General features: G+C 41.7%; 1 protein-coding gene across 1 annotated transcript in view; it reads left to right on the top strand.

The window, feature by feature from the left end:
• SMCHD1 (structural maintenance of chromosomes flexible hinge domain containing 1) overlaps positions 1 to 25781 on the top strand; it is a 584899-nt gene that overhangs the window by 85012 nt on the left and 474106 nt on the right. The window contains exons 7-10 of the mRNA XM_077270310.1: positions 2739 to 2858; positions 3557 to 3720; positions 3814 to 3901; positions 16824 to 17034. Of these exons, the coding sequence (XP_077126425.1) occupies positions 2739 to 2858; positions 3557 to 3720; positions 3814 to 3901; positions 16824 to 17034 (583 nt within the window). The remainder of the gene's footprint in view (positions 1 to 2738; positions 2859 to 3556; positions 3721 to 3813; positions 3902 to 16823; positions 17035 to 25781) is intronic.

Genomic DNA, 25781 nt, shown 5'->3' with positions numbered 1-25781 from the left:
TATGCAGCAGAAATGCAGGTGTGCTATGAGCGCCGACCACAGGGTGGCGCTCACAGCTACCGGCGATCAGTAACCATAGAGGTCTCAAGGACCTCTATGGTTACTCTGCAGAAGCATCGCTGACCCCCGATCATGTGATGGGGGTCGGCGATACGCTCATTTCCGGCCGGAAGCGCCGGTTAAATGCCGCTGTCTGCGTTTGACAGCGGCATTTAGCTAGTTAATAGCGGCGGGTGAATGGTGAGTTTATCCGCCGCTATTGCAGGCACATGTCAGCTGTTCAAAAAAGCTGACATGTCCCGGCTTTGATGCAGGCTCACCGCCGGAGCCCTTCATCAAAGCGGGGGTTCTGACCTTGGACGTACTATCCCGTCCGAGGTCAGAAAGGGGTTAATAAACTTCTTGAATGTGGTTTTGAGCACCTTGAGGGGTGTAGTTTTTAGAATGGTGTCACACTTGGGTATTTTCTATCATATAGACCCCTCAAAGTGACTTGAAATGTGATGTGGTCCCTAAAAAAAATGGTGTTGTAAAAATTAGAAATTGCTGGTCAACTCCCTTATAACTCCCTAACAAAAAAAAATTTGGTTCCAAAATTATGCTTATGTAGACATGGGAAAATGTTACTTATTAAGTATTTTGTGTGACATAAGTCTGTGATTTAAGGGCATAAAAATTCAAAGTTGGAAAATTGTAAAATTTCCTAAATTTTCACCAAATTTCCCTTTTTTTCACTGTGATGAAGTACAATGTCACGAGAAAACAATGTCAGAATCATCAGGATCCGTTGAAGCGTTCCAGAGTTATAACCTTATAAAGGGACAGTGGTCAGAATTGTAAAAATTGGCCCAGTCATTAACGTGTAAACCACCCTTGGGGGTAAAGGGGTTAATGGTTTATTACCATTACCAATTTACAATGCGATCTTAAAATTTACTGATATTTTATTAATTTGTCTCTGTAACTCCTTTTTGCATATATTACCCCACCTTCCCCAAACGATCTTCTTCCAGGCTTCTATTACCCTTTAGTTGCCATTGGAACTGTCCTAGTGTAGTTTCAATGCTCATGGTCTATCCTGTGGAGAGAAATCTCTCTCATTTGGCTTCAGGCTAGCGTAGCAGTTCTCTGAGACATGTTCGGAACTGCATGTGTGCTGGTAACTTAGAGGAGCGGTGTATTGCAGTACGTACCACCCTAACAATAGTGGGTGGGGCTGATAGGAGGGATATACTGCACGATGGGGCTGTGTATAGAAAGGCTGAAATAAATGATATACTGTAAGATGAGGCTGTGTGTGTATATAAGGTCTTAAAGAAAAAATGTACTTTTAGGCTGGGACTGTATATAAAAGGACAGCTTCACTTGCGCTGGTTATATCGTGATGAGGGGGGACTGGTGTACTACAGGATGGAGCTGTGTATAGGGGTGATTTACTGCAAAATAGAGCTGTGTACTGATTGAAACTATATACTGTAGGATGGGGATGTACCTAGAGAGTGATGAAAGCAGAGCTATAATGGAGTTTGGAACTGTGCATAGAGGGTCTAAGATGAGCTGAACAGTTTGTTGCCTGTTGCTTAGAGATCATTGATGTGAAACTCCAAATGCTGCTCTTTTCATGCGTATAATAGAAGATAATCCTCTGTCATTTGCATCGGAAGAGCAGCATTTGCAATTTCACATCACTGATCTCTCATCAGGGAACAGAGAACTCTGGACTGTCTTTTTACAAGCTCCGCTGTGAAGACATGCGGGACAGTTGAGTTCTTCTAGAAACTAGCTAACAAGTACGGTATGTAAAACCACACAGGCAGCTATGCTTCTGGGCATTGTAGTTTTAGCAATGTATATGACTACTCATTCAGCTTTGTGAAGGCGGATGCACAGAGGGGCCGGTAGAGATGAAAAAAGACAGAAAGAAACTCCTATGTTGCAGTGTCATTTGAAAAATGTGATTCTGGGAATAACCTTCTAAAATTCTTTAGGGGTTGTCCTCCAGTGTGCTGCATAAAATAAGTAAAAAACATACTTAACTGTTGGACCAGTGTTGCTCTTTCGCTCAGCATTGCATTCCCCCATGATCTTGCAACGTTGTTTTTGATTACTGATATGCAGAAGGGCTCACGTGACATTAACAGGGTATGTTCCCACGGTCAGTAAACGCTGCGGATTGGACGCTTCGTACATCCGCAGCGTCTAACCCGCCGCTGCCAGATGTTACAGCATAATGGATGGGATTTGAAGAAATCCCATCTCCGCTATGCGTGCAGGGACGCCTCCGGCTTACCTGTGGAGACGGATATGCGGCATGTCTTTCAAGACCGCAGCATGTCATTTTATCTTGCTGAGACGCTCAGTCTCTGCAAGATAAATTTCCCGTCAAATGTATTGGGTGTGGTGATTCATGGTTCAATGAACACTTGCGGAATTGCCTGCGTTCAAAAGCCGGCAGCGCTTTGAATGGAGCGGACATGTGCTATGGCCAAAGCGCTGCTAGTTCCTGACCGTGGGAACATACCCTCAATGTCAAGAGATTGCAACAGTACCCGGCACTTGGAGAATAGTGTGCTTTTTTCCTACTATATGGAAGTGGGCAGCCTTTTTTGAAAGTATTATTTTACTGGTTTCAATGGTTTCAAGTATTGTGTTCGTAATTGACCTTTCTGAATTAATCTAGCGTCTTTATTATCAGCTTGTATTTGTAGTTGCTAAGTACGTTTGTTATTACTTTTAAGATTATCACAAAGACATTAGACTCCAAAGATGTCCATGAATTTTTAATTTCCAAAGAAGATTTTGAGGCAAAAGAGAGGAACAAGGAATCAATTTTCACTGGCTATATAAGAAACAGAAAGGTATGAACATTGTAAAAGCGTCTGCTTGACAGCATGTTTTGTATATTGAATGGTCATCCTTAAAGGGTTGTCTTGGACTTTTATATTGAAGGTACTTTAGCTGATCATTTGGACCCGTTGCTGGCTGCATTCTGATGTTCTCAGTTGCAGAGCAGATCTACACATCTCTTTACTGCATAGTGTCTGTGCCTGGTTATTGAACATCTGACACCCGTTTATTTGAATAGGAAGCTGATGTTCACTACTCGGCTATGGCCACTATACAGTTAACTTAGCTGTGCTGTTCAGCTCCACAACAGAGCACATCTGGCCATCTCCCGCACTGGGAGCAACTGAGTGTCACAGCCCCACCTATACGATATTGATGACGTATGCTAAGGATAATATAAAAGTCCTGGGATACCCCTTCATGACATTTGACGTACATTTAGGTCACATATTTTGTCCGTGTCCCTGCCTTTGATGTGGGTTTGCAAGATAAGCCTGCATCTTTCCCAGCAGATGATTGTTGATTTAATTAGTCATCATGTGCCTTTAACAGCTTACCTCAATAAAAAAAACATTATGACTCTCAGAAGGGGAGGAAAACAAAAACAGAAAATGACATGGGGGACGAAGGGGTTAACTAATAGATTTTTCATACTTTCTGTAAATGTTTGTTTAATCTAATGTCTAATGGACCTCATTTAATTTTATAGCCGACTGATTGTTCACATGTTACAGAAGATGAGAAGAACCTTCGTAACCTTATCATGGAGGAGGAGGATAAAAAAAGCTTCACCACTGTTATTGTAACTGGTGTTCAGCCTGAGCATATACTATACTTAAAAAATTACCGTCATCTATGGATCACGCAGCTGGCGTGAGTAGTGCAATGTTAACCTTTTTTTGGAATATGTTGAAAACTTTTATGCATTAGTTTTTTCATATGTTTTAAATATTTTTTTTCCCCTAGACATATCTACCATTACTATGTTCATGGCTCATCAGGACATGTATTGGGTAATACAAGAATCATGCAGTCCAACAGGATTGTCATTGAGGTATTTAGTTCATGAATGGACGCCGCACTTAAAATTAATCTTCTCTACTTTTGTTGTGGAATGAATGCATATATTAAAAAAAATAGTAGTAATTGCGGAATTTTCTCAAATTTTAGTGTGTATATAAACTACAAATACTGTTTGGAAGTCAAATCCCAAAATGATAAAAGTATATTCTCTATTGCCCTTTCTCCCCAAAGCCTATTTTCACCTCCCGGACCAGGCCAAATTTTTACATTTCTGACCAGTATGAATTTATGATTATTCATGTGGTGTTGCTTTTCGTCCAAGGGACGGGGCTCACTCACACACTGCCATTCATGAAGAATAGGATCTAAACATCTTCCAACAGCAACTTCTTCCAACAATCCAGGAGAAACTCTGTGAGGAATAATGTTTTTTCCAGCTTGCTGGAGCTCCATGTCACAAGGCAAAATTGATAACTAAATGGCATGGTCAACAAAATTTTGAAATTCTGTGTCCACGACTAGGAAACGACCCAGATGGCATAGGCATTGAGAGCCTGTAGTTGATCCTCAGAAAATGTGAGGACAAACGAAAACACGTCAAACTGTTTTACTCCAAGCACTGATTCGGGTTCTGGGTCAGAATTTGTTATCTAGCATGCCGTGGCGAATTGCAGAAATCTTGAAAAATAAGGGTCAACACTGTAATTTTGAAGTCTTTGCATAAACATTATGCATTTGTTAGTAAAAGTGTAGAACCTTAAGAAATTATTTTAACTGTACTTCAGTAACCATAGAAACATCTGACTAAAAGATCTAAAAATACTGGCACAACAAACTATGTGAATACCAGTATTTGTGTGAGCCTCAATCTTTGGCCACAACTGTACCACCCGAATGACTGGTTCCCATTTAAAGGGTTGTTGATTAGTGGACAACTCCTTAAAAGGAATCTATCAGTAGGACTAACCCTCCTAAGCAATCTAGAAGTGCATGTAGGTCATAGGAAGCTGAATAAATTGATGCCTTGATATCTGCAATCCAACATTTTATTCCAGAGAAATCCATGTTTTTCTTTCATGTGTTAATGAGCTGTAAGTACTATGGGCCAGACACTGATCTGCCTCCAGAGATTGTTTTAAATCAAAGCTGGAGTTATCAGTGTGATGTATAGTGGTTAGCAGTATTTACAATGTGATATGTAATGTCTGCTCTCCTGATCTCACTGCAGAGCAGCTGTGTGTGTTTCTTTCTGACAAATCTGCAAGTTCCTCACAGCTACAGCTTCCATTTCACAGGCAAACAGGGTTGCAGTATTGCTGCGATGCAGCAGAGCTGGGAGAGCTGGGAGAGCTGCAGTTGCTAATGTGTTTGAGACGAAGTTCAGTTTCACTGTTCTGTGTTAGTTATGTCTCAAACTGGTATATCTCGCTTTTATTAAAAATAAGCTCTTGAGGCAGACCCATAGCCTGGAACAACTCATTTACATATAAGGAAAACTAAAGGAAATCTTCATTATTAAAATTTCTTAAATACGTTTAATTAGGAAATCACAATTGTTTTGTCTAGGGAGACAATCGCCATAGAATTAAAATGTTTGGGTTCTTGTTGCTTGTGCTAGGACAGGTGCTTGAGAGCATCTTTATTAACCTGGTGGACAGCAGGGTAAGCAGCCTCGTTTTACCTCCTCACTAATGATGAGCGATCGTTGTCACCACTGCTTGATTCCTGATCGAGAATTGAGGTGCTGTGACACGCTCATTACAAAATCAGATATCATTGGTGCTCGAGCGACATGCTTGAGTCCCCGCCCCGCATGTTTGGTGCCTGTTGTGCAACCAACAAACTTGCGGGGATTGCCTAAAATACAAGGTAATGCCATAGCCATGTTGACTATTGGCATTACTGTGATTGGCCGGCGCATCACATCATGGGGTTCTGCATAAGACCAGGTGATTCGATTCTCAACACACTGTCTTCAGGAAGCAGTTCAGAGAGAGATGTCATAGGAGAGAGAGCCTATTTTACAGCAGGCATATAGGCAGTGTTTAATATTTCTATTGCAGTACTTGTATACCTTTGCTGAACCATTAAAAGAAAAGTCCTTTTGAGGGTTAAATGTTTTCCTTTTTCTAGTAAAAGCACTGTCACCTGCATTCAGTGGCAGGATAGTTTTGGATTACAGGCATATAGGCCATGTTTAATATTGCTTTTGCTGTACTTGTATACCACTGCTGCGCCATTAAAAGAAAAGTCCTTTTCAGGACTGCATATTTTCTTTACCCTATTAATACCGAAAAGTTTGCAGGCTTCTAAATATATTATAACACCATAACCCCTATTGTATATTAATCAATGAGGTAGAGAGTATTTTCAAAATATCAATATTTTATTATATATATATAAACAAGATTTATTTACATGGGAGTAGAGTACCACAAACCAAGCAGGTTCAAAAGGGGAATACAACCAGGTCTGTTACAGGTAACAATTTATACCATCAAAATGTAATAAAGCATTATTTTGTAAACATGGATGCCATGACCATAAAGGGTTTCATATATATCCATACCAAATTTTGTGCAAGGTTGCTGTGTATAGTAAGAAACCAAAAGATGTCTGACCCTTTAAGAGGGAAGTAAATATAAAATGACCAAGGACACTTATATGTATAGAGCCAATTTATTCTAGATGCTAGTTATAGCTAATAGGAAATTAAGTATAATCTGCAAGTGCAGTATAATACAATCCCACTGCGGAATAAGCTCCAAGTGCCATGTAGAGATTAAGAGCTTAAACTATAACGCATGTGTCAGGATATAACTTACTTCAAAAATGGAGACCTGGACCCCAGCCTGCAGCTATTAACTAGTTAAATGCCGCTGTCAAACACTGACAGCGGCATTTAACTGGCGCTTCTGGCCATCGGCCCGGAAATGAGCCCATCGCCGACCCCGTCACATGATCTAGCCACAGCGTCGACGTTGCGGCAGCTTGGGCACGCTACAGGTATTATACTGACTATATGCATATCTTCATGGTCCCTAGTTATTGTTAACCTTGCGGATGGTCGGGATCAGGCGAAACGCGGGTCGGGGTGGGACGTTACGGCAGCTTGGGTACGCTACAGGTATTATACTGATTATATGCATTTCTTCATGGTCCCTAGTTATTGTTAACCTTGGGGATGGTCAGGATCAGCATTTTTCTTTATGAGCCACTGATATAAAAGTTGCAATATTGGCAACTTTGGCTGTTTACAAATTATACTGGAGATTTATAATGCTTGGATCATTGATGATTTCAGACCAAGCTGCGGTTATTGTTATGGGTGCCATATCATAGCGCTTATTGTATTCACTGTAACTGTTTCTGTACCCATTTCTGTTGTTTCTTTCTAGTTCTGTTTTGAGGTACCTATATGTATTGACATGACTTTATATGGATTTTTCTTGAAAATAAAATTGATTTTTCTTACATTCCTTGTGCCATTAATTTGATTTGGCTTTGTGGCTATACATAGTTTCATACGGAGTGTGACCTATGGTGTGCAGCTTGGGTTTTAAGGACTAATATGTATGCATACAGTACAGACATACAGTACATACATGCAATATACAGTACATACAAACATACAAGACATACAGTACATATACAGACATACAGTACATATACAGACATACAGGCATACAGTACAGACAACATACATAGACATACAGTACACACATGTAGACATACAGCACATACATATAGACATACAGTACATACAACATACATAGACATACAGTACATATACAGACAAACAGTACATATACAGACAAACAGTACATATACAGACAAACAGTACATATACAGACATACAGTACATATACAGACATACAGTACATACATATAGGCATACAGTACAGACAACATACATAGACATACAGTACACATATGTAGACATACAGCACATACATATAGACATACAGTACTTACCACAACATACATAGACATACAGTACATATACAAACAGTACTTATACAGACATACAGTACATATACAGACAAACAGTACATATTCAGACAAACCGTACATACATATAAACAAACAGTACACACATATAGACAAACAGTACATACATATAGACAAACAGTACATACATATAGACAAACAGTACATACATATAGACAAACAGTACATACATATAGACATACAGTACAGACAACGTACATATACAAACAGTACATATACAGACCAAACAGTACATATACAGACCAAACAGTACATATACAGACCAAACAGTACATATACAGACCAAACAGTACATATACAGACCAAACAGTACATATACAGACCAAACAGTACATATACAGACCAAACAGTACATATACAGACCAAACAGTACATATACAGACCAAACAGTACATATACAGACCAAACAGTACATATACAGACCAAACAGTACATATACAGACCAAACAGTACATATACAGACCAAACAGTACATATACAGACCAAACAGTACATATACAGACCAAACAGTACATATACAGACCAAACAGTACATATACAGACATATAGGCATACAGTACAGACAACATACATAGACATACAGTACACACATGTAGACATACAGCAAATACATATAGACATACAGTACTTGCCACAACATACATAGACATACAGTACATACATATAGACAAACAGTACATATTCAGACAAACCATACATACATATAAACAGTACATACATATAGACATACAGTATTTACCTATAGACATACAGTACAGACCAAAAGTTTGGATATACCTCATTTAAATATTTTTCTGTATTTTCATGACTATGAAAATTGTAAATTCTCACTGAAGGCATCAAAACTATAAATTAACACATGTGGAATTATATACTTAACAAAAAAGTGTGAAACTGAAAATGTCTTATATTCTAGGTTCTTCAAAGTAGATACCTTTTGCTTTGATGACTGCTTTGCACTTGACATTCTCTTGATGAGCTTCAAGAGGTAGTCACCGGAAATGGTTTTCACTTCACAGGTGTTCACTTCACAGGTGTACCCTGTCAGGTTTAATAAGTGGGATTTCATGCCTTATAAATGGGGTTGGGGCCATCAGTTGTGTTGAGCAGAAGTCTGGTGGATACACAGCTGATAGTCCTACTGAATAGACTGTTCGCTGCTTTTTTCTTGCCATAATACAAATTCTAAGTGAAGAAAAACGAGTGACCATCATTACTTTAAGAAATGAAGGTCAGTCAGTCCGAAAAATTGGGCAAACTTTGAAAGTGTTCCCAAGTGCATTTGCAAAAACCATCAAGCGCTACAAAGAAACTGGCTCACATGAGAACTGCCCCAGGAAAGAAAGACCAAGAGTCACCTCTGCTTCTGAGGATAAGTTTATCTGGGTCACCAGCCTCAGAAATCGCAGGTTAACAGCAGCTCAGATTAGGGACCAGGTCAATGTCACACAGAGTTCTAGCAGCAGACACATCTCTACAACAAATGTTAAGAGGAGACTTTGTGCAGCAGGCCTTCATGGTAAAATAGCTGCTAGGAAACCACTGCTAAGGACAGACAACAAGCAGAAGAGACTTGTTTGGGCTAAAGAACACAAGGAATGGACATTAGACCAGTGGAAATCTATGCTTTGGTCTGATGAGTTCAAATTTGAGATCTTTGGTTCCAACCACCGCATCTTTGTGCGATGCAGAAAAGGTGAACGGATGGACTCTACATGCCTGGCTCCCACAGTGAAGCATGGAGGAGGAGGTGTGATGTGTGGGGGTGCTTTGCTGGTGACACTGTTGGGGATTTATTCAAAATTGAAGGCATACTGAACCAGCATGGCTACCACAGCATCTTGCAGCGGCATGCTATTCCATCTGGTTTGCGTTTAGTTGGACCACCATTTATTTTTCAACAGGACAATGACCCCAAACACACCTCCAGGCTGTGTAAGGGCTATTTGACCAAGAAGGAGAGTGATGGGGTGCTACGCCAGATGACCTGGCCTCCACAGTCACCAGACCTGAACCCAATCGAGATCGTTTGGGGAGAGCTGGACCGCAGAGTGAAGGCAAAAGGGCCAACAAGTGCTAAGCATCTCTGGGAACTCCTTCAAGATTGTTGGAAGACCATTCCCAGTGACTACCTCTTGAAGCTCATCAAGAGAAAGCCAAGAATGTGCAAAGCAGTCATCAAAGCAAAAGGTGGCTACTTTTAAGAACCTAGAATATAACACATATTTTCAGTTGTTTCACACTTTTTTTGTTAAGTATATAATTCCACGTGTTAATTCATAGTTTTGATGCCTTCAGTGTGAATTTACAATTTTCATAGTCATGAAAATACAGAAAAATCTTTAAATGAGGTGTGTCCAAACTTTTGGTCTGTACTGTACATATAGACATACAGTACATACAACATACATATAGGCATACAGTGCATACATAGACAGTACATACAACATACATACAGTATATACAACTTACTGTACATACAGTACATAAAACCTACATAGACGCACAGTAAATACATACAGACATACAGTACATACAACATACATGTAGACATACAGTGCGTACATACAGTACATACAACATACAGTACATACAAGACATACAACATACATATAGACATACAATACAGTCACACAGTACATACAACATACAGTACATACATACAAGACATACAGCATACATAGACATACAGTACATATACAGACATACAGTACATACATATAGACATACAGTACAGACAACATAGAGTACATACTCACCATCACCTCGATCCCCAAAGCCATTGCTCACCTGTAAAATAAAAATATTAAAATATTAAACAATGTACTCCCTGATCCGCAGTTATCCAATTAATACGAGTGCCCCACGATGATCTCCCGTGGAGAGCTGCCGCATCAGCTGATGCGACCGCTCTCCAGGGGCTATGGCAATACAATGACGGTATCCTTCCGGTCTGTATTCCTCTGCCGCTGTGAAAGAGTTCCTACTCTCACTTGCAGCACTGCTGTGTGGGAAAATTCCCACGCAGCTTTGCCATAAAGTGAGAGCCTGAACTAAGGTAACCTCAGTGATGCACTGTAGGAGCCATTGTCTCCTGTCAGTGTGTCACTGGACGCTTCAACTTGTACATAGAAGGAAGTCTAACGTAAACGACTTGGCTGGTCTAACCAGCGGCGGACACCGCGTTAGGTACGCTATCCCTCTCCTGCATTTGGGTATGCCCATTCTATTTCTTATGACGTTCCCACCGGGCTACACATACTGTACTAGGGTGTACCCCTCACATCTCCTTTGTGACGCCTATGCCAAGTCGTTTACGTTAGACTTCCTTCTATGTATAAGTTGAAGCCCTACACTAAACGGTCCTTCTAGACGTATGGTTACATTTGGGAGATAACTCTCCCGATGGCATCTACAGTGTGAACCCTTGCATACACATTGGCCTTTACTGCCTATCTATCTATCTATCTATCTATCTATCTATCTATCTATCTATCTATCTATCTATCTATCTATCTGTGTGTAATGGAGTGTGGGTTGGACAAATGTAAAAGAGGAGGTTGGACAGAAATTACATCACAAATCTTTTTGAAGATAGAGGAGGGAGGGGTTTGGGTGTGTTTTGAAGTGGGTGTGCTAGGTTCGGGCTTACAGGCCAGTGCAATGCATCATGGAACTTGTAGTGTTAGAGCACAATAAGTCAAGAGAAAGGAAGTTGTCAATTAACCCCATGAAAGCTGGAGCCAGCACTGAGGATGTGCTGCTACAGGATGATAAAAGGTAATATTGCTTCAATTAGGGGGAAGTGGGGGAGGCTCCTTCCAGATACACTAGGAGAAGAATGGGATGAAATCTTGGAATCTCCAACTAAGGTCTCCCCATCAATCAATAATAGGATGACCCAATTGTACATTATATATCAATCCTATTTGACCCCGACTCGTCTCTTTCAAATGGGTCGTCTTCATTCATCAGACTGCTTGAGTTGTCACTCCAGTGATGCGGATTTCATTCATATGATTTGGAAATGCCCTATTGTTTTTCACTATTGGAAAGAGGTGACGACATTATTGACATTCTTGGTGTCTATCCCTGTCCCACTTGAGCCATTGATATGTTTATTTGGAGTATGGGAGGCGGGGGCCTGGGACCATTATAAGGGGATTTTTCTGAGGGAGACGCTGTTTATGGCTCGAAAGGTGTTGGCATTACGGTGGATGGGTGGTTCTTGTCCATCTTAGAGCCTGGGTTGACTTAGTGAACTCAATTATTCCATATGAGCGGTCATTGTATCAAAATAGAGGATGTCCAGCTAAATTTGAGAAAATATGGGGAAGATGGAACTCCTCCTGCCATACTGTATAGGTTGTAATAATTCAGTATATGCATAAGAAGTGGGTGTACGATTATGCAGGCATTATTTACTTGCAGGGCGGAATTTATTTAGAACTCTCCTCTAGGCGGCACTATATTAGTTTTAGAAGTTTTATTAGAAGTTAATATAGTTAAGGTTTAAAATAAGATATTAACCCCTTACCGATATCGGACGTACTATACCGTGCGATGTCGGCTCCACTGCTTTGATGCATGGCTCCGCGGTGAGCCCGCATCAAAGCCGGGACATGTCAGCTGTTTTGAACAGCTGACATGTGCCCGCAATAGGCGCGGGCAGAATCGCGATCTGCCCGCACCTATTAACTAGTTAAATGCCGCTGTCAAACGCAGACAGCGGCAGTTAACTAACGCATCCGGCCGGGCGGCCGGATATGACGTCATCGCCGACCCCCGTCACATGATCGGGGGTCGGCGATGTGTCAAAAAGGTAACCATAGAGGTCCTTGAGACCTCTATGGTTACTGATCCTCGGTAGCTGTGAGCGCCACCCTGTGGTCGGCGCTCACAGCACACCTGCATTTCTGCTGTATAGCAGCGATCTTATGATCGCTGCTACATAGCAGAGCCGATCGGGTTGTGCCTGCTTCTAGCCTCCTATGGAGGCTATAGAAGCATGGCAAAAGTAAAAAAAAATAAATGTGAAAAAAAATAAAAAAAACATAAGTTTAAATCACCCCCCTTTCGCCCCAATCAAAATAAAAAAAAAAATAAAAAATCAAACATACACATTTGGTATCGCCGTGTTCCGAATCGCCCGATCTATCAATAAAAAAAAAAACATTAACCTGATCACTAAATGGTGTAATGAGAAAAAAATCTAAACGCCAAAATTACGTTTTTTTGGTCGCCGCGATATTGCATTAAAATGCAATAACGGGCGATCAAAATAACGTATCTGCACCAAAATGCTATAATTAAAAACGCCGGCTCGGCACGCTAAAAATAAGCCCTCAACCGACCCCAGATCATGAAAAATGGAGACGCTACGAGTATCGGAAAATGGCGCAATTTTTTTTTTTTTTTTTGCAAAGTTTGGAATTTTTTTTCACCACTTAGGTAAAACATAACCTAGTCATGTTAGGTGTCTATGAACTCGTAGTGACCTGGAGAATCATAATGGCAGGTCAGTTTTAGCATTTAGTGAACCTAGCAAAATAGCCAAGCAAAAAACAAGTGTGGGATTGCACTTTTTTTTGCAATTTCACCGCACTTGGAATTTTTTTCCCGTTTTCTAGTACACGACATGGTAAAACCAATGATGTAGTTCAAAAGTACAACTCGTCCCGCAAAAAATAAGCCCTCACATGGCCAAATTGACGAAAAAATAAAAAAGTTATGGCTCTGGGAAGGAGGGGAGCGAAAAACGAACACGGAAAAATGAAAAATCCCACGGTCATGAAGGGGTTAATGATCAACATGCACTGTTTATTACCTTTGCAATACTTTAGACATGGCTATGCATGGTAATTGTCTGTAATTAATGGATAATGATGAATACAAAGCAAATGTGTGTATGATTTATTCTGCAATTAATAAACGAATTTAAAAAAAAAAAAGGTAATATTGCTAAAATAAACACAGTGGATGTTTTGAGTGGCACATAATAGCAAGATTTCTGAAAGTAAAAAAAAGTTATAGTAGTGGACAACTTCTTTAACCCCTTCCCGACCTTTGACGCATACGCTGCATCATGAAAGTCTGTGCCAATCCGACCTATGACGCAGCGTATGCGTCATGGAATGATCGCGTCCCTGCAGATCGGGTGAAAGGGTTAACTCCAATCTCACCCGATCTGCAGAGACAGGGGGAGTGGTGCTTCAGCCCAGGGGGGGTGGCTTCACCCCCCCGTGGCTACGATCGCTCTGATTGGCTGTTGAAAGTGAAACTGCCAATCAGAGCGATTTGTAATATTTCACCTAAAAAACTGGTTAAATATTACAATCCAGCCATGGCCGATGCTGCAATATCATCGGCCATGGCTGGAAATACTGAAGTGACCCCCCCCCCCACACCTACCGATCGCCCCCCCAGTCCTCCGTTATGGGGTCCGCGCCCCGGCATGTGCCCAAACAGTGGTTTACCCCACATATGGGGTATCAGCGTACTCAGGAGAAACTGGACAACAACTTTTGGGGTCAAATTTTTCCTGTTACCCTTGGGAAAATTAAAAAATTCTGGGCTAAAAAAATATTTTTGAGGAAAGAAAACACATTTATTATTTTCACGGCTCTGCGTTATAAACTTCTGTGAAGCACTTGGGGGTTCAAAGTGCTCACCACACATCTAGATAAGTTCCCTTGGGGGTCTAGTTTCCAAAGTGGGGTCACTTGTGGGGAGTTCCTACTGTTTAGGCACATCAGGGGCTCTGCAAACGCAACGTGACGCCCGCAGAGCATTCCATTAAAGTCTGCATTTCAAAACGTCACTACTTCCCTTCCGATCCCCAACGTGTGCCAAAACAGTGGTTTACCCCCACATATGGGGTATCAGCGTACTCAGGAGAAACTGCACAACAACTTTTGGGGTCCAATTTCTCCTGTTACCCTTGGGAAAATAAAAAATTGTGGGTTAAAAAATCATTTTTGAGGAAAGAAAAATATTTTTTTATTTTCATGGCTCTGCGTTATAAACTTCTGTGAAGCACTTGGGGGTTCAAAGTGCTCACCACACATCTAGATTAGTTCCTTGGGAGGTCTAGTTTCCAAAATGGGGTCACTTGTGTGGGAGCTCCAATGTTTAGGCACACAGGGGCTCTCCAAACGCGACATGGTGTCCACTAACGATTGGAGCTAATTTTCCATTCAAAAAGCCAAATGGCGTGCCTTCCCTTCCGAGCCCTGCAGTGCGCCCAAACAGTGGTTTACCCCCACATATGGGGTATCATCGTACTCAGGACAAACTGGACAACAACATTTGGGGTCCAATTTCTCCTATTATCCTTGGGAAAATAAAAAACTCCGGGCTAAAAATCATTTTGAGGAAAGAAAAATAATTTTTTATTTTCATGGCTCTGCGTTATATACTTCTGTGAAGCACCTGGGGGTTTAAAGTGCTCACTATGCATCTAGATTAGTTCCTTGGGGGGTCTAGTTTCCAAAATGGGGTCACTTGTAGGGGAGCTCCAATGTTTAGGCACACAGGGGCTCTTCAAACGCGACATGGTGTCCACTAACGATTGGAGCTAATTTTCCATTCAAAAAGTCAAATGGCGCGCCTTCCCTTCCGAGCCTTGCCGTGCACCCAAACAGTGGTTTACCCCCACATATGAGGTATTGGCGTACTCAGGAGAAATTGCCCAACAAATTTTAGGATCCATTTTATCCTGTTGCCCATGTGAAAATGAAAAAATTGAGGCTAAAAGAAATTTTGTGTGAAAAAAAAGTACTTTTTCATTTTTACGGATTAATTTGTGAAGCACCTGGGGGTTTAAAGTGCTCACTATGCTTCTAGATAAGTTACTTGGGGGGTCTAGTTTCCAAAATGGGGTCAATTGTGGGGGAGCTCCAATGTTTAGGCACACGGGGGCTCTCCAAACGCGACATGGTGTCCGCTAAAGATTGGAGCCAATTTTTCATTCAAAAAGTCAAATGGCGCTCCTTCCCTTCCGAGCCCTACCGTGCGCCCAAACAGTGGTTTACCCCCACATATGAGGTATCAGCGTACTCAGGACAAATTGGACAACAACATTCGTGGTCCAGTTTCTCCTTTTACCCTTGGGAAAATAAAAAAATTGTTGCGAAAAGATCATTTTTGTGACTAAAAAGTTAAATGTTCATTTTTTACTTCCATGTTGCTTCTGCTGCTGTGAAACACCTGAAGGGTTAATAAACTTCTTGAATGTGGTTTTGAGCACCTTGAGGGGTGCAGTTTTTAGAATGGTGTCACTTTTGGGTATTTTCAGCCATATAGAACCCTCAAACTGACTTCAAATGTGAGGTGGTCCCTAAAAAAAATGGTTTAGTAAATTTTGTTGTAAAAATGAGAAATCACTGGTCAAATTTTAACCCTTATAACTTCCTAGCAAAAAAAAAATTTGTTTCCAAAATTGTGCTGATGTAAAGTAGACATGTGGGAAATGTTATTTATTAACTATTTTGTGTCACATAACTCTCTGGTTTAACAGAATAAAAATTCAAAATGTGAAAATTGCAAAATTTTCAAATTTTTCGCCAAATTTCCGTTTTTTTCACAAATAAACTCAGAAATTATCGACCTAAATTTACCACTAACATGAAGCCCAATATGTCACGAAAAAACAACCTCAGAATCGCTAGGATCCGTTGAAGCGTTCCGGAGTTATTACCTCATAAAGGGACACTGGTCAGAATTGCAAAAAAACGGCAAGGTCATTAAGGCCAAAATAGGCTGGGTCATGAAGGGGTTAAGAACAAGGTTTTTCTTGGTTCTAGTGAACAACTTCTTTAAATGATTGTCTGTGTGGATATATACAATTATACAAAGGAGGAATAATCAGCTTTTATACAGCACAATCTATCACATAAGAGTTAGACTATTGATACTTGAAGCCATTCTTAACTTTCTTTCAGGTTAATATATCTGAAAAAGCAAAGGTGCCTAAACTCCTCAAACTTGAAGAAGTCAATAACGACATGCAGACACTGTATATTAATTCTGCTGCTGACAGCTTTGAGTTTAAAGCTCTTGTTGAAAGGGAAGGTGTGGTGGAAGGAATCATACGCTACCATCCTTTTCTGTACGACAAAGAGACTTACCCAGATGACCCATACTTCTCATCAAGTAAGTGAATATTTTTATTTTCTAACTTTTTCATAGTTAACAATTAACTACAGTTTAGATCAGGGGTCCCCAACCTGTAGCTCGGGAGCCACATGTCTCGCGGCCCCATGAATTGCGGCTCGCGGCTGTCTGCCAGCTTGATGCATTAGCTCCAGGTCTAGCAAACGAGTATGAATCACACATCTCAAAATGGTGAATATTGTGAGCAGCTCTGCACAGAAGAGCAGATTTGGATGCACATATGTTTAGAGATAATTTAACTATGGTAAGCTGGAGACAGGATGATATTACCTATGAGAAGAGACACTTGAAGCTGGATGCGACAGTGTATTGGGAGAATTTTGAATGGGGGTATTGTTGGAACCCCTGGATCTTGGTAAACTGCTTCTGGGTGATTTATGTGGAAAAGCTTTCGTTATCATTATACCAGTAAAGGGGACTTTGGTAGCCATGCCTTTGAGGTGAGTGGGAACTGGATGTGGCTCTCAAGGTCAGAAAGGTTGGGGATCACTGGTTTAGATATTTAATTATCCTTCAGGCATTGCATTGTTAGAAATGCTTGTATTCTTCCTTCTTATTTTGCTAACTTCAACTTTGCAATTTCTGGAGGATGTATAATCTAGTAAGAAAAACTGCTCAGAAATAGTCTTAATCTCCCCAAAGGACCCGACTTTCTGGCAAAGACTGGCTTAGGCTTCCAGCTTGTGGGATGTCACCAGCTTCCATGGCTGCTCTCGCAGTGAAAGAGATCCCACTCTGCCACGTACTTCATGAGGCTGATACCAAACTGTAACATCATTACAACTTTACTAAAATGTTTGGCGGTACTGTAGTGGGGAGAACTACTTAACATTTTATTGACGGGTATTCCTCAACAAGCACGTGGGATGCCACGCCTGAGCTGATTTTTAGGGGCGACGGGTCCCTTCAAGGGCACCAATCTCCCCACACCTTCAACGGACAAGCACATGGAGTGTCGCCTCCACATACAGTCATATGAAAAAGTTTGGGCACCCCTATTAATCTTAAGCTTAATGTTTTATAAAAATTGTTTTTTTTTTTTGCAACAGCTATTTCAGTTTCATATATCTAATAACTGTTGGACACAGTAATGTTTCTGCCTTGAAATGAGGTTTATTGTACTAACAGAAAATGTGCAATCTGCATTCAAATAAAATTTGACAGGTGCATAAGTATAGGCACCCTTATCATTTTCTTGTTTTAAATACTCCTACCAACTTTTTACTAACTTACTAAAGCACTTTTTTTGGTTTTGTAACCTCATTGAGCTTTGAACTTCATAGCTAGGTGTATGCAATCATGAGAAAATCTACTTAAAGTGGCCACTTGCAAGTTTTTCTCCTGTTTGAATCTCCTCTAAAGAGTGGCATCATGGGCTCCTCAAAACAACTGTCAAATGATCTGAAAACAAAGATTATTCAACATAGTTGTTCAGGGGAAGGATACAAAAAGCTGTCTCAGAGATTTAACCTGTCAATTTCCACTGTGAGGAACATAGTAAGGAAATGGAAGAACACAGGTACAGTTCTTGTTAAGGCCAGAAGTGGCAGGCCAAGAAAAACATCAGAAAGGCAGAGAAGAAGAATGGTGAGATCAGTCAAGAACAATCCTCAGGCCACCTCCAGAGATCTGCAGCATCAACTTGCTGCAGATGGTGTCACTGTGCATCGGTCAACTATACAACGCACTTTGCACAAGGAGAAGCTGTATGGGAGAGTGATGCAAAGGAAGCTTTCTGCAAGCACGCCACAAACAGAGTCAGCTGAGGTATGCAAAAGCACATTAAGAGAAGCCAATTTCTTTTTGGAAGAAGGTCCTGTAGACTCATGAAACGAAGATTGAGTTGTTTGGTAATACAAAAAGGCGTTATGCATGGTGGCAAAAAACCACAGTGCGTTGTATAGTTGACCGTTGCACAGTGACACCATCTGCAGTAAGTTGATGCTGCAGCTCTCTGGAGATGGTCTGAGGATTGTCCTTGACTGATCTCACCATTCTTCTTCTCTGCCTTTCTGATGTTTTTCTTGGCCTGTCACTTCTGGCCTTAACAAGAACTGTACCTGTGTTCTTCCATTTCCTTACTATGTTCCTCACAGTGGAAATTGACAGGTTAAATCTCTGAGACCGCTTTTTGTATCCTTCCCCTGAACAGCTATGTTGAATAATCTTTGTTTTCAGATCATTTGACAGTTGTTTTGAGGAGCCTATAATGCCACTCTTCAGAGGAGATTCAAACAGGAGAAAAACTTGCAAGTGGCCACTTTAAGTAGCTTTTCTCATGATTGCATACACCTAGCTATGAAGTTCAAAGCTCAATGAGGTTACAAAACCAAAAAAAGTGCTTTAGTAAGTTAGTAAAAAGTTGATAGGAGTATTTAAAACAAGAAAATGATAAGGGTGCCCATACTTATGCACCTGTCAAATTTTGTTTGAATGCAGATTGCACATTTTCTGTTAGTACAATAAACCTCATTTCAAGGCAGAAACATTACTGTGTCCAACAGTTATTAGATATATGAAACTGAAATAGCTGTTGCAAAAAAAAACCAATTTTTATAAAACATTAAGCTTAAGATTAATAGGGGTGCCCAAACTTTTTCATATGACTGTATCCTCTTCCCCAGCCAGGCCTATTGCTGGACATTCAGCCCTGTCCCATCCTAGGTGATTATCCCTTTGGATGCACAGAGGCCCACCTCGTGGCGTCTGAGCAGCCCCCACTGCACCACCACTGTTAAAGCGGATGGTACAAGGAGGCGGACGGTACCTTTCCACCTCCCTACTAAATTGGATGGATTGAGGTTTTTCTTTTTGTTCCCTGCACCGTCCAAACAGCAGCGACAGCAGAGGATCTTTTCTACTTTTCTGACCTGCTGAATAGAGCTGCGTACTCTGCCTTCCGGCAGCTTCTTGGGTAAGTGCCAGGTCTGGAGCTGCTGGAGGGCTCTGCGCAACCGGCTGATACCCGCTTTTTTTGCAGCGGGGGGTCACCATTATTTTCCTGCTCGGTGCCGGCCGGCGCCAAAAATGTAGCCCCCTGGTCTTAAAGACACTTGACCAGCATTCCCTGGTCTTAAAGGCACATGGCCAGCATTCCCTGGTCTTAAAGGCACATGACCGGTATTCCCTGGTCTTAAAGGCACATGACCAGTCCGAAGCCGGTCACCCCAAATGAGCTCAGGAGCCCTCCGCCGATCCCAGCTTATCCCAGAGTACCTAGTTCCCCTGAGAGGGCTTCGTCACTGCCGCAATCCATGGCTTCTCTGACCAAGAGATTGAATCCCTCCGTGAACCCTCTGTGGCACGAAGTGCTCACAGGACTGATATAGATGGTCCATCTCCTACATGGGAGCCATCGGCTAGCAGGGGCCGCAAGTATTCTAGAAACGTACAGGCGTCTAGAAACGTACAGGTGTCTAGAAAACGGGAGCTTAATTGACTGATCTCTCTCACCAATGATTTGCTGAGAACAAGACTTTGAATATGGATCGGATGTTGCCTTGGATCTGGACTCGACAGAGCTTCAGAAAAGGATCGATTTGCCTACTAAGACTGTCACGGATTCCTACTCCGTGGTGTCACTAGTTCGTCACGTGTCCGCTCTCACACGTGACTTGGGGTTGTGCCTGCAAGGGTTATTCTATCTCCCCACTCTCGGTCCAGCATTCAACCTCTGTCCTATGCTGTAATTGGAGCATAAATCACTCACCGACCCAGGCCACACACCCGCTCATACATGCTGCCACCACTCACCGAATACACGGACGATGAGTCCTGGAAATATTAATACTAATAATGCCTACCACTCATAAAGCTCACACACCTTAGGCTATGGATTCTATTAGAACATTCAACGTTCAACTTGTTGAAGTTTTATACTTTAATAACAAAAGGTTCAGTGCTTCCAGTAACAAAAAGTTATAAAAATATGATAATAAAAAGACATACAAGTTATGCAAAACAGTATAAAATATCAGGAGAAAACTTACAGAAATGATCTAAGTGGTAGTTTGCTTTCTGCTCCCTGAGGGTAGGATGAATGTAGATTGGATCACACCAGCTCGGCCGCCCCCATTATGTGAACACGTGTCTCTGTATACAGATCTAATTTACAACTTTGGTCTGGAGATCAGGTTTCTAGACCAGCCCCTTAGGTTGATATCATAATTGCTTGTTTTTTGATTGGACCATGGCCATGCCCCCCAATGAATATATTATTTTCTCTTGAGATCCTTTGTGTAACAGCTCTCCCAGAGATACTATCAGGCCGTAATTAACATCTCTCTTCCAAGAGCTAGGAGGTGCCAAATGTTACATTTCCTCTTCCAGCAGGACCCCTTGGTGAGATTGGAGACAGAATTCTACTTGTCCTGGGAAAGTACATATTAATATCTGGGTGCGACATGCAGCTTTTCAAGACAGATGTTACATTATTGCCAGTGACACAATAAATCTGTACATAGTCCACTGCATATATATACTGTATGTGTATATATATATCTATATATATATCTATATATATATATATATATATATATATATATATATATATATATATATATATATATATATATATATGTGTGTGTGTGTATATATGAGGCATCGTGATTACTCGCTAATCCCGCCCCCTGCACAGTAGCTCTGCCCCCACCACATCACCACACACAATCCCGCCCCCACCCCATTACCACACACAATCCCGCCCCCACCACATTACCACACAAAATCCGCACATTACCACACATAATCCCGCCCCCCACCACATCACCACACATAATCCCGCCCCTTCAACACATCACCACACATAATCCTGACCCCCAACACATCACCACACACAATCCTGCCCCCCCACCACATTACCACACACAATCCCGCCCCCCACCACATTACCACACACAATCCCACCCCCCACCACATTACTACACATAATCCCGCCCCCCCACATTACCACACACAATCCCACCCCCCACCACATTACTACACATAATCCCGCCCCCCCACACTACCACACATAATCCTGCCCCCCCACCACATTACCACACATAATCCCCCACACATCACCGCACATAATGCCGCCCCCCACCACATAACCACACATAATCCTGCCCCCTCCACATTACCACACAATCCCACCCCCTCCACATTACCACACATAATCCCGCCCCTCACCACGTTACCACACATAATCCCGCCCCCATCACCACACACAATCCCGCTCTCCCACCCCATCACCACACATAATCCAACCCCCCAACACATCACCACACATAATCCTGCCCCCACCCCATTACCACACACAATACCGCCCCCGGCCCCTTTACCACACATAATCCCACCCCCCACCACATCACCACACATAATCCCGCCTCCAACACATCGCCACACTATTGTTATTAACCCCTTAATCCCATATGACGTACTATCCCGTCGAGGTGGGGTGGGCCTTAATTCCCACCGACGGGATAGTACGTCATATGCGATCGGCCGCGCTCTCGGGGGGAGCGCGGCCGGGTGTCAGCTGACTATCGCGGCTGACATCCAGCACTATGCCAGGAGTGGTCACGGACCGCCCCCGGCACATTAACCCCCGGCACACTGCGATCAAACATGATCGCAGTGTTCCGGCGGTATAGGAAAGCATCGCGCAGGGAGGGGGCTCCCTGCGTGCTTCCCTGAGACCCCTGGAGCAACGCGATGTGATCGCGTTGCTCCGAGCGTCTCTTACCTTCTATCCCTGCCGGCCCCTGATCCAAAATGGCTGCGGGGCTGCATCCGGGTCCTGCAGGGATTACTTTCGGGTCCAGTGCAGGCACTGGTAAACCTGCAGAGCTGTCAGTCAGATCGCTGATCTGACAGAGTGCTGTGCAAACTGTCAGATCAGCGATCTGTGATGTCCCCCCCGGGACAAAGTAAAAAAGTTAAAAAAATAAAATAAAAAATTAAAAAAATTCCACACGTGTAAAAAAAAAAAAAATTCCTAAAGAAAAAAAAAAATATTATTCCCATAAATACATTTCTTTATCTAAATAAAAAAAAACAATAAAAGTACACATATTTAGTATCGCCGCGTCCGTTACGACCCCACCTATAAAACTGTCCCACTAGTGGCCCTTCAGTGAACACCGTAAGAAAAAAAAGAGCCAAAAAACAACGCTTTATTATCATACCGCTCAACAAAAAGTGGAATAACACACGATCAAAAAGATGGATATAAATGACCATGGTACCGCTGAAAACGTCATCTTGTGCCGTAAAAAACAAGCTGCCATACAGCATCATAAGCAAAAAAATAAAAGTTATAGTCCTCAGAATAAAGCGATGCCCAAATAATTATTTTTTTCTATAAAATAGCTTTTATCGTATAAAAGCGCCAAAACATAAAAAAAATGATATAAATGAGATATCACTGTAATCGCACTGACCCGATGAATAAAACTGCTTTATTAATTTTACCAAACGTGGAACAGTATAAACGCCTCCCCCAAAAGAAATTCATGAATAGCTGGTTTTTGGTCATTCTGCCTCACAAAAATCGGAATAAAAAGCGATCAAAAAATGTCATGTGCCCGAAAATGTTACCAATAAAAACGTCAACTCGTCACACAAAAAACAAGATCTAACATGATTCTGTGGACAAAATATGGAAAAAATAATAGGTCTCAAAATGTCGAGACGCAAAAACTTTTTTGCTATAAAAAGCGTCTTTTAGTGTGTGACAGCTGCCAATCATAAAAATCCGATATAAAAAAGCGCTATAAAAGTAAATCAAACCCCCCTTCATCACCCCCTTAGTTAGGGAAAAATAATAAAATTAAAAAAATGTATTTATTTCCATTTTCCCATTAGGGCTAGGGTTAGGGTTGGGGCTAGGGTTGGAGCTAAAGTTAGGGTTGGGGCTAAAGTTAAGGTTAGGGTTGGGGCTAAAGTTAGGGTTAGGGTTTGGATTACATTTATGGTTGGGATTAGGGTTAGGGGTGTGTCAGGGTTAGGGGTGTGGTTAGGGTTACCGTTTGGGTTAGGGGTGTATTTGGATTAGGGTTTCAGATAGAATTGGGGAGTTTCCACTGTTCAAGCACATCAGTGGCTCTCCAAACGCGACAGGGCGTCCGATCTCAATTCCAGCCAATTCTGTGTTGAAAAAGTAAAACAGTGCTCCTTCCCTTCCGAGCTCTCCCGTGCGCCCAAACAGGGTTTAACCCCAACATATGGGGTATCATCGTACTCGGGACAAATTGAACAACAACTTTTGGGGTCCAAGTTCTCTTGTTATCCTTGAGAAAATAAAAATTTGGGGGGCTAAAAATCATTTTTGTGGGGAAAAAAAAAGATTTTTTATTTTCACGGATCTGCGTTGTAAACTGTAGTGAAACACTTGGGGGTTCAAAGTTCTCACAACACATCTAGATAAGTTCCTTGGGAGGTCTAGTTTCCAATATGGGGTCACTTCTGGGGGGTTTCTACTGTTTGGGTACATCAGGGGCTCTACAAATGCAACATGATGCCTGCAGACCAATCCATCTAAGTCTGCATTCCAAATGGCGCTCCTTCCCTTCCGAGCTCTGTCATGCGCCCAAACAGTGGTTCCCCCCACATATGGGGTAACAGCGTACTCAGGACAAATTAGACAACAACTTTTGGGGTCCAATTTATCCTGTTACCCTTGTGAAAATACAAAACTGGGGCCAAATAAATAATTTTTGTGGAAATTTTTTTTTTTTTATTTTCACGGCTCTGCGTTATAAACTGTAGTGAGACACTTGGGGGTTCAAAGTTCTCACAACACATCTAGATAAATTCCTTTGGAGGTCTAGTTTCCAATATGGTGTCACTTGTGGGGGGTTTTAATGTTTAGGCACATCAGGGGCTCTCCAAACGCGACATGGTGTCCCATCTCCATTCCAGTCAATTTTGCATTGAAAAGTCAAACGGCGCTCCTTCCCTTCCGAGCTCTGCCATGCGCCCAAACAGTCGTTTACCCCACATATCGGGTATCAGCGTACTCAGGACAAATTGCACAACAACTTTTGGGGTCCAATTTCTTCTCTTACCCTTGGGAAAATAAAAAATTGGGGGCGAAAAGATCATTTTTGTGAAACAATAAGATTTATTTTTACGGCTCTGCATTATAAACTTCTGTGAAGCACTTGTTGGGTCAAATTGCTCACCACACATCTAGATAAGTTCCTTAAGGGGTCTACTTTCCAAAATGGTGTCACTTGTGGGGGGTTTCAATGTTTAGGCACATCAGGGGCTCTCCAAACGCAACATGGCGTCCCATCTCAATTCCAGTCAATTTTGCATTGAAAAGTCAAATGGCGCTCCTTTCCTTCCGAGCTCTGCCATGCGCCCAAACAGTGGTTTACCCCCACATATGGGGTATCAGCGTACTCGGGCCAAATTGTACAACAACTTTTGGGGTCCATTTTCTCCTGTTACCCTTGGTAAAATAAAACAAATTGGAGCTGAAATAAATTTTGTGTGAAAAAAAGTTAAATGTTCATTTTTATTTAAACATTCCAAAAATTCCTGTGAAACACATGAAGGGTTAATAAACTTCTTGAATGTGGTTTTGAGCACCTTGAGGGGTGCAGTTTTTAGAATGGTGTCTCACTTGGGTTTTTTCTATCACGTAGACCCCTCAAAATGACTTCAAATGAGATGTGGTCCCTAAAAAAAAAAAAATGGTGTTGTAAAAATGAGAAATTGCTGGTCAACTTTTAACCCTT

Source organism: Ranitomeya variabilis, chromosome 6 (assembly GCF_051348905.1).
Source record: "Ranitomeya variabilis isolate aRanVar5 chromosome 6, aRanVar5.hap1, whole genome shotgun sequence".
Classification (NCBI taxonomy): Eukaryota; Metazoa; Chordata; class Amphibia; order Anura; family Dendrobatidae; genus Ranitomeya; species Ranitomeya variabilis.
This window is presented reverse-complemented; position numbering and strand designations above follow the sequence as displayed.